This window comes from Monodon monoceros, unplaced genomic scaffold, assembly GCF_005190385.1.
Source record: "Monodon monoceros isolate NGI ecotype Baffin Bay Population unplaced genomic scaffold, NGI_Narwhal_1 Super_Scaffold_1, whole genome shotgun sequence".
Classification (NCBI taxonomy): Eukaryota; Metazoa; Chordata; class Mammalia; order Artiodactyla; family Monodontidae; genus Monodon; species Monodon monoceros.
Window position 1 is genome coordinate 253,309 of NW_021703765.1, and position 10,536 is coordinate 263,844.

At 47.8% G+C, this 10,536-nt stretch overlaps 1 protein-coding gene across 1 annotated transcript; it reads right to left on the reverse strand.

Moving 5' to 3' along the window:
• Positions 1-502: 502 nt before the first annotated feature.
• On the reverse strand, positions 503-10,302 carry LOC114898253 (putative 2-hydroxyacid dehydrogenase SERP1888). Its single transcript, XM_029227445.1, is given in 5 exon segments — positions 503-705; positions 6,386-6,560; positions 8,017-8,188; positions 9,738-10,119; positions 10,291-10,302. Coding segments are annotated over 5 exon segments (840 nt in total). The 3' UTR covers positions 503-606.
• Positions 10,303-10,536: the final 234 nt, after the last annotated feature.

Consider the following 10,536-nt stretch of genomic DNA (forward strand, 5'->3'; position numbering starts at 1 on the left):
TCACCTCAGACCCCTCTTCATGGTCATCCCTGATAATTCCATACTGGGCATTGACAGTGGGGACTTTTTTTCCTATAGCAGCCCCAGCACTTAGAACAGGACTTGGCACGTAGAAGGTGCTCAGTAATCCTTTTTTTTTTTTTTGAATGATTGAAACAAATGGATAGTGATTAGAGTATCAGGGGGACTATGTAATCCAATAAAGTATCAGAATTTATCAGGATCGAAAGCAACATAGCTCACTGGGAAATCCGTAGACCTAGTGCAGGCTTTTGGACTTTGGACAAGTAATTCTCTGTGCTCAGCTTCATTACGAATCATAACAACATAACTTCCCTCATACAGCTGCCTTGAGGATGAAGTGAGAGTGTAAGGAAAGCATTTAACAAACTCTCAACGGGTGGTAACTATGATTACTATTCCTTAAGTTTTTCATCTAAGTAGTATTAATTCAATCTATATAATGGACTCTTAACATACAAAGTAAGTGTTTTTTGTCCATTTAATCTGCCATGTTTTCATCCCATTGAATTCTCAGCCCACATAAATCATTTAAATAGCACTTCATTAGGAATAGGAAGGCCATTGAGAGAAGCCAGGATGCTTTCAACCAAATTTTCCATTGTCTGTCGTCTTGCTTGATGAGTTGCACTTCCAATGTGAGGTGTCAGAGTGACGTTCTTCAACTCCAACAAAGGATGATCTCTGAAATACAGATTAATTGAGGAAAACTATTCAGAGTTGTTTCGTTTCTTTAATGTCATGTTATGGTTTCATATCCCCTACGCTGAGATGGGGAAGGCTGTGGGAGCCTTATGGCGTACTCTTAATGACACCTAGGTATGACCACTGCTCATCTAACCCTGGTTTGGGTGACCCAACATTTCTGGGTGTAAAATACGTATCCTAACTGCACCCAGGCCATTAGTTCACAATTGCACAACATGCATGATGGATTAAATGACACTGACCCACAGGACAAGAAAGGGCCTTGGGGAATTAGGCGTTGATCTAGGCATCATGGGACAAGCTGAATGTGCCTTTAATGGGAATAGCATTCAGAGGGGAAAGATTTATTAGCTAGAATTAGCAGATCAGAGGGAGCTCTCGTCCAGGAAGAAGGCAAAGATGGGAGTTAGCCTGGAAAGATAATGAGGTTTTAGTGAAGTGGGTCAGGCAGACTCAAGCATAATGATGGATAATATTAGCACCCAGGATTGGGAAAGTGCTATGACCTGGCCCAGCGGGCATCCTGACTATTTTAATAGAGGCCAAAGTAGACATGTGGCAGTGGTCCCCCATCATAGATACTGAGGCTCAAGGGGCACACCCTTGAGAATCTTACAGACCCCCAGACCTATGGAAGTTCTCTGGGGGCACCTGTAATTTATATCAATGCAGTTTGACTGCCCTCACCTCCAGGAATGACTGAAGTAAGACATATCCTGTGGTACAGTTAGCAGTGGTAGAAACTATTCTGAAAAACACTCATCCTCCCCTTATGAAGGAGGTGGGTCCTACTATATAACATCACACGCTGGAAAACAGTACAAGGGTGCGAACTGAGACAGGGTGACTGGCTTTGTCCCAACTGACTTGGAACCCAGAAAGAACTGAATCACGGCCAACTGTACAACACCTGCCCATAATAATATCTGGTGTATAGGCAAGAGACAATTTTGTTGAGAAGGCATAGCAAATACCTCTGCAATTGTTATCGATTTGTTATGTAATGAAACTGCATTGTACCACGACAGTATTGCAATATGGTATAACACTGGCGTTGTTGGTAAGATTTAAGTACCTCATGTAAATCAGTCAGATGATAATACTGACACTGACGATCAATGGGAAATGACTGGCCTGAGGAATACTGGATTTAGGTCAATACCAGCTAATTTATATACTAAATAGTGCTACACAAGTTCATCATAATGTACAAATAGTGGTAGATCAAGGGGTTGGGGGGAACAAGTAATCATATTGGTACAAAAATACAATGGGTTAGTTTCTTTAAATCTATCCCTGCCCCACATTGGCTCCTCCAAATGTTAGGCGAAGTCATACTGTATCTGTCATATAAATACTGTAATAAATGTAGATAATCCAATAAACATCATTTTGCTCTGAGACAGCTAAGGCCAAGGGCCAGTGGCTGGCCTGTGTAGTAAAGAATTAACTCAGCAGGCAGGCTTGGAGTTCTTGAACCCTGCACATTCCAAAAATAGGACTGGCCTTTGGCTGGCCTCTGGAAGATAACCTGTGAGCCCTTGAGATATACTGCCTGGTAAGAGTGTCTTATACTTGGGGCCTTGAGCAAAGCCAGATAGTTTATGCTAGTGATTTAATTTGTGGTGAATACCTGTTTTTGTTCGCCTAGGGCTCTAGGCCAATCTGTATCAGTTTGACCTCTGCAGGGTCTGGAGACTACGAAGCTAGTGTCAGACATGTGGGCACTCCACACCTACATGACTGACCCCCTGATACCAACGCTGGGATGAGCTTCCCTGGTTGGAAATACTTAACGTGTGTTGTCACACACCATTGCTGGAGGTGGTAGTACTGTCCACACAACTCCATTGGGGGGACAACTGGAAGTGCAAGCCTGGTTCTCGACTCCCCTATGAGTTTTCTCCCTTTGCTGATTTTAAACTATATCATTTCACTGTAATAAACTGTAACTGTGAGTAGAAAAGCTTTTCTGAGTTCTGTGAGTCTTGCTAGCAAATCATTAAGGCTGAAGGTGATCTTGGGGACTCCTGGCGCTATTGGCAAATGAATTTTTTCATTTTAAAATAATATACAGGGGGCTTCCCTGGTGGCGCAGTGGTTGATAGTCCGCCTGCCGATGCAGGGGACACGGGTTCGTGCCCCGGTCCGGGAAGATCCCACATGCCGCGGAGCGGCTGGGCCCGTGAGCCATGGCCGCTGAGCCTGCGCGTCCAGAGCCTGTGCTCCGCAACGGGAGAGGCCACAGCAGTGAGAGGCCCGCGTACCGCAAAAAAAAAAAACACAAAACACAGTAAATCCTTTTGTAAAGCAAAGAATACTTATGTAGTATGACTAAATAACCACAGGTTTCCTACTTTTTAAATTACTTTTTTCACAGTAAGTGGCATCAAAATGTCTCCCTGAAAAACCAAGATGAAAACTCAGACCTATCTGATAAACATACAGATTAGAAATTAACATGGGATCTGAATATAAGTTATTCATAAAATAGTTGTTAAACCTCTTGGCCACAAAAATGATTTCACATGGGACACTGGGAGCGCATCACCTATTAGAATAAACTAAGCTTTGGGATATAACCCTAGTATTTGCCTTGTGACTTGTGAGTAAAAGTTCATTTTAGCAGGCAACAGGGGTGATAACATGACTTCTCCATTTTTCAGTAAGTTGACAACTGTCTAAAATGGTCATGCTTCTTTATTTATATTGAAATTATTTTTTGTTCTAGATTAGTGGCTCTCTTATTTGGTCTTTACATTCTTAAAAATTGAGAACCCCAAAGAACATGTGTTTATGAGGGTTATGCCTATCAACATTTATTGTATTAGAAATTAAAACTGAAAAAAATTTAATACAATCATACAGAAGCACACATTTCATTAGCTGTCAGAGTGATGATGTCATCACATGTCCTTAAGTCTCTGGAAGACTCCACGGTACACTTGTGTGAGAAAACATGAGTGGAAATAAATAACATCTTACAGTATCATGAAAATAGTTTTGACTTGGGAGCTCCTCTCTACTTGCTAGATAGGATGCTGCCTGATTCATGAATTATCAAATAAATGTAGTTAGACCTTTAAAAAGAAAAAAAAAATTAGTTTTGACTTCACAGACCCCCTGAAAGGGTCTCCAGACCACATTTTGAGAAACTCTGCTCTGAATAAATTATTGTTTTTCTCAGAAATGTCTGTAAGTTCTATGACCAATCTTGATAAAACTTAGGTATTAAATTTGGTCATAATGTCAAACATTCATCTGACAGTAATTTGCTTACTGGATAGAAATCAAAGCTGGAGGAATCAAAGTTAGGAATAGCTGGTTTAATGAATGACAGCATCAAGATTCCAAATAAGTGACAGACCAAGACTCCAGTCCCAACAGGCTGGATCACTGGGTCAAAACACACAAGCAAATGAAATTAAATACAAGTAAATGTAAAATTCCACACATAAACTTAAAAAACAATTGAGAGAATAACAATTTCAATTTTAGCTGACTAAAAACGTAACGAGTTAAAGGTGCAGCGAGGCTTTGAGGAAGGGTGCTGCCAACACAACCTTTGTGTGATTTCTCTACAGTGGTCAGGCCACAACATGAATACTGTGTGCCATTCTCAGGAGCACATTTTCAGAGGACTGTAGAATCTAAAGTGCTGGAAGGCAAGGTGTCTGGAAATGACATCATTTAGGCTGCAACTGGAGGATATGAAGATACTTAGCCTCAAAAAAAAAAAAAGACTAAGACGAAATGTAGTGGTTGTCTTAAAATACATGAAGGTTTGTAAAGAGGAGAATAATCAGAGCTCGCCTTTGATGCTGCAGAAGGCAAACCAGGGTCGGTGGGTAAAGGGAGGACTACTTGGCTTGATCTGAGAACGGCTGTCCTGTGCAGTCTCCATCCGCGGCATCTGGGGCCTGAGGGCCCTGAGCACCCTGTCCGCGGAGGTGCTGAAGCAGAGGCCTGACCCACTGCAGAACTGGACAGGTCACCAGGGGCCTGCTCAGGCCCCTCCAAGGCCAAGACCCTACACGATTACAACACGTGGCTCAACATGGCCACAAAAGCCAAAAGCAACAGTTGTCTGAGGACTGCCCCACCTGGATCGAGAAAACCGTAGATCCTGTGTGGCTTTCTTACCTGGGCAGGGGTTCTGGGTACGTCACATCCAGCACTGCTGCTTTAATGACCCCGGTCTGAAGGGCTTCCACCAGGGCGTCTTGATCAACTAACAGACCTGGGTGGACGAGACCCCTCCTCGGTAGGTCCCACAGACAGTGCACTCTGGTCACATTCACTACTGTTCAAACACGTCTTGATCTTGTCACAGGTTTGACAGCATGTGAACTTCATTCTGCCACTTCGTTCTCAGACACTGAGAGCCTGCTACATGCCAGGCGGCGCACTAAACCCTTTACAGATGCTGTCTCGCCACCTCCTCCACTTACCCAGCAAAAGTCAATACTCTTTTTACACGTGAGGCTTGTAGGTTACATGCTCAGCCAAAGTCACGTGCTTCTAAAGCATCTACCCAGATCTGAGGCCAGGTCTGTCTGACCCTGAGCCTGGGCCCTGCCACTTCACCACACCGCCTCCCAAAGCCACCGCCGGGTTCCGGGAAACAGCCCCCAGGTAGTAGTTTTAGGTACACATTAAAAAACCAAACAGCCACAAACATCACCCATAACTGCATTTCAAATACAAGATAGCAGCAGCAGCTGAGAAGGAAACCCCTTCCTCCCAGCAGAGACCTTCAAGGAACCTCCTTCCCGCTGGCGTGCTGAGCCGCCCTACAGGTCAAGACACAGCACCCAGCCTGCCTGTGCTGCTGGTGGAGAAACCTAGTCCCAAGCTCCTACCTGGGGTGTTTGTTTTTCCAGAATCTTTACTTCGTCACCGACCTCTGACATTACCAAAAGCATATAATGCACTGGTCCTTCCTGCTCATCTACAGGGTCTGAATTTTCAGAAAACCTTCAAGCGTACTAGCTTGGCCCTGTGGGGTTTCACGGCAAGCCCTGTTTTCCTTGTTTTACAGATGAGACACAGGTGGTTGCTGGTGACGCCAGCTCTCACATGTCTTCTGCCCCCGATCCCAAAGGCAAGCCGCCTGCACGTTTGAGGCCAGCACCGATCCTCACGTGTGCTGGCACCCCCAGCGTCGAGCACTCCGACGCTTTCTTCTTCACAAATGCCACACCAACCCACCAGAAAATCTGGTTATCGCGCGGGGCCTAAAGCCTCCTGTATGCAAACACACAAAGCTCTACGAAAATGTCAGAGAACCAACCAAACGAACTAACACAAAGTTATTGTTTTAAACTGAGGCTCAGAAAATTCATCCCCATAAATTTTGCTTGATTATACGTGGAAGGTCAAACTGTGATTCTGCTACCCAAGGAGATGCCCATACTTGGATCTGAAAACCCCACAGTGTACGATTCTCATTCTCTTTATTACTAATTTGAGGTTCAAAATGATGTGAAGACAAAAATCAGACGTATTTCTAAATATAAAGTAAAACCCCTTTAACTCACCACCCAGCCGTCTAAGTGGATTTTTCAGACCACTCAGGGAAAAGGTTTCCTGGGAATGCTGAGAGGATGGCCATGGCTGGAGCCCCCCAGCCTCCACACAGCGGTGGAGCACGCACCGCTGCCGATGTGGAGAGAATGGCAGTGGGCTCCATCCCACTCAGCTCGCGCCTCCCGATCAGGCCCTGGGCCTGGGGCGTCAGGCTCACAGCCAACATCACAAAGTCCGATCGCTGAAGCAGGTCATCCAGCCTCTCACAGTAAGTGGCCCCAATGACTTCCTCCTCCGATTCTCTATGAAGGGAACAAGGGAGAAAAACCACGTTCTCTAGTTAGAAATTCAACTCCCGGAAGGAGTTTCTGAGAGGAGCCATGGACTCAGTCTGTCCTCCCGTGGGCCAGACCCCCACCTGGGTCCAGAGGCGGCTGGACCCCGAGGCCAGGGCTCACCCATGGAAACGCCGTGGGCGTCTCTGGGTGCTCTGAGCCCCGTGTCTGTGGGGTGTCACACCAGACTGCGAGCCCCTTGAGGTCAGGAGCTTCCTCTCACTCAACTTTGAGCCCCCAGAGTCTGGTACAAGCCCGATGGTGTCAGACGTGCTTTCAGTGACGTCCAGCATTGCTGCATATGGGCAAACACATCTGAATTTCCAAAGAAAAATAAAACGGGAGAGAGCCTGGGAGTGCCATCTGTTAAACAGAGAGCGAGGATCCAAGGGTCTGGTGCAGGCAGGATTGAGTGCTGTGTTTTGGGTCCAGTCCTAACTCCTGCTCTGGGCACCCAGACAGCTGACTATTCAACAGAAGTTCCAAGCTCCAGGAGGTCACAGCATCCCTGGTAGCCGCTACTGCCCTACAAATATGGAATACAAAAATATATGAATTCTTTCTACACATCTTGGCCAGCAGAGCACCTGAAGGAAAGAGGAACGGCCAGCACACGCTGCCACTGTGAAAGCCCTGCCCACCTCACACGCCTTGTCCTGGCCTCTGCGGCGGCCCTCACCGCACTGGGAGCTGTGACAGCTACCGAAGCCTCGCCACTATCCACTGTGCAAACAGGGTGACTGAGAAGGGGGCAGTCCCGATGTGAAGTCTCCCAGCTCACCCTGCCTCTGGGAGTGGAAATCTATTCCGTGGCAACAGAAGCCACTGAAAGGCTGCGAACAGCGCCATCATCTGGCCGGTCTGCAGACGGGCTGAAGTTCGAGAGCAGAGAGCAGCTCCTTAGAGGGCAGGCACTGCAGGTGAGAAAGGCCGGGGCCTAGGCCGGTGGCAGGTGGCAGCGATGAAGTGAGAGTGAACAGGCAGGTCTGAGGGTTGTTTTGAGACAAAATTAACAGGACTGGGTGTTGGGCTGAATGCTGCTGGTGGAGTACGAGGAAGAGGGTTTCAGACTGAATACTGGGGGGTGGGAAGCACACACCTGTGTGTTATGTGTGTTCAAGTGTGGACAGCATCTCCCATGATCAGAAAGAGTCACTGTACAAACTGAAACAGCACAGCTGTAGGTGAGCCAAAATCTCTTTTCTCTCTGGTGAAATTTTTTCAATGAAGAGAAGATTATCCGCTGCATTTCTGGGTGATCATAAAAACACCACAGTCCCTTCCTTGATCATCAATCCTTTTTGGAGAAACAGAATAGGAGAATTGTATGAAAAGTGGAGGAATAATATATCTAAACTATATTTAAGGCAGTGATGGTGCAAGTTCTGCTCAGTCAATTTCAAGTCCATTTTCTGAATTTTACCTGCGTTTCCTACTGTGGTAGAGAATCTCCATTTCAAATGCTCTGGCCCTCTGAGCGATCTTACAGCCAATGCTCCCCACGCCGATAATTCCCAGAGTGGTCCCTGTCACTTCTTAACGCATCCAGTCTGTAGAAAAGTTCTCCGTATGTGGCGAAATAGCCAAATGATGACCTAAAATAAACACGATGCAGAGTGGACAGTGTGGACAGCACCACACACAAAATCCCCACAACCCTCACTGGGCCGCCTGAAGGGGAGACGAGGTTACAGGAAGTCCAGGGCGGACCCTGGGCGCTCACTCATTCCTATCCGACAGCAAAATGTTTCTGCAAGGGAAGAATGACAGGAACAGGGCAGTTTCCTCATAACAAACCCCAGCCTCCTGGCAGAATGCTTTAAAAGAGCAACTTCTGGAACTTCCCTGGTGGTGCAGTGGTTAAGACTCCAGGCTCACAAAAAAAAAAAAAGACTCCAGGCTCCCAATGCAGGGGGCCCGGGTTCGATCCCTTGTCAGGGAACTAGATCCCACATGCATGCCGCAACTAAGAGTTCATATGCCACAACTAAGGAGCCCATGTGCTGCAACTAAGGAGCAGGCGAGCCGCAACTAGGGAGCCTGCCTGTGGTAACTAAGACCTAGTGCAACCAAATAAATAAATAAATATTTTTTAAAAAAACCCAGCAACTTCTTTCACATTAAGGGAGGATTCCTGGTTAAAATTTGTTGGTTTTGGTGTGTCCAAGTGTCTGTACATTTGTGACTACATGTATGTGTATGTGTGTGTGACTGTGCATATGTTTGTGTGTGCATGTGTGTGTGCGTGTGTCTGTGAGTGTGCACATGTGAACCAGCAGTCAGAAACAGAACCGGCTCTGACTTCCCTGGTGGCGCAGTGGTTAAGAATCCTCCTGCCAATGCAGGGGACAGGGGTTCAATCCCTGGTCCGGGAAGATCCCACATGCCGCGGAGCAACTAAGCCCGTGCGCCATGACTACTGAGCCTGCGTTCTAGAGCCCGCAAGCCACAACTACTGAGCCTGCGAGCCACAACTACTGAAGCCCGCGCGCCTAGAGCCCGTGCTCCGCAACAAGAGAAGCCACCGCAGTGAGAAGCCCACGCACCGCAGCAAAGAGTAGACTCCGCTTGCCGCAGCTCGAGAAAGCCCGCGGGCAGCAACAAAGACCCAACGCAGCCAAAAATGAAAAATTAAAATAAAAATATTGGAAAAAAAAAAAAAGAAACAGAACCTGCTTGGTTCTTGCCTCCTTTCCTCAAGCCCCTTCACCCCAGAGCTCCACCAGGACGACGGCCAAGTGCTGAAGTGCTGCGCTGCTCCTTGCGGGGCGGGCCCAGCCAGGTCCAGTGTGTGGGGAGCTGGGGTTCTGCCTGCTCACTTGGGGGCCTTCACCCCAGGGTAGCATGCTGACCGGCCAGTGAACTACTCCAAGGGCATTTCCACAGTGGTGTTGAAAGTACTTCACACATTGCGTAGTGAGTGGAATTTGGTGGAGGAGAAAACAGCGTATCAGACAGATCACATGGACTGCATGTGCCTGGGTGCCAAGCTTGGCCCTGACTAGGCTGAAACAACCAAAAGTGGCTCCAAGTCCAGGGCAACAAAGTCCTGGACGCAGTGTGAAGAGATCAGGGCCTTATCAGGTGTGATATTAAGTATCTGTCATCTGATCTCTAGAAAACAAGCGTCTCCTGGCTGTTTACCTTCCACGACGCTCCGAGCTGCAGCCAGCAGCAAGGCCATCCCCAGGTCTGCCGTGGGGTTGGAAACGGCGTGTGGCGTGTTGGCCGCCTTCACACTAAAGCTGGCAACGAGTCCCGGGTCCAGGTGGTCCGGCCCCGCCCCTACGCCAGCGACGATCTTCAAGCAGGGCGGGCTGCGCAGCTCCTGGCTAACGGCCGGCCTTCCGCCCCAGACGTACACGGCTTGGGTCTTTGGACCCAGCTGTGTTTTATTTTCCAAAAATTCTTGCATGGTAATGAGATTAAAGCATTTCTGCAGGTCTCCAGCATGATCTTCACATATACCATACCGTCCTTCAAGTCCAGACACCAAAACTCCAGGTAGGTCCTGATCGCCCGTGGCCTGCAGAAAGACAGATGCAATTTCTGCTGTCAGAGTCTTCAAGAGAACAACCCATATGCTCTTCTACTGCTCTTTAGATTTTCTAAATTACAACAGGACTGGAATTCATTTTATTTCCTGGAAAAATTCCTGTAAAACCTGTAACACAGCAGAGCTGGACTCTGAAGGTACCCATGCTCCCATCACTGCCACTTTCCTCCCCACCCGACGGGGGTCTTTATTTCTGCCCTTCGGCTGCGGTGGCAGCCTCTGGGCCCCCTCCGACGGCACTCCTCGTGATCAGGCCCTTGTGAGACCCCCAGCCTGGAGTGCACTTCTCGTGAAGAGAATGCAGCAGAAGCGAAGGCGGGTCCTGCTCTCCCCTGCTCCCCCCTCTCCCGGGGGGCCAGGGCCATGCTGGGAGGCAGCCCTGTGCCA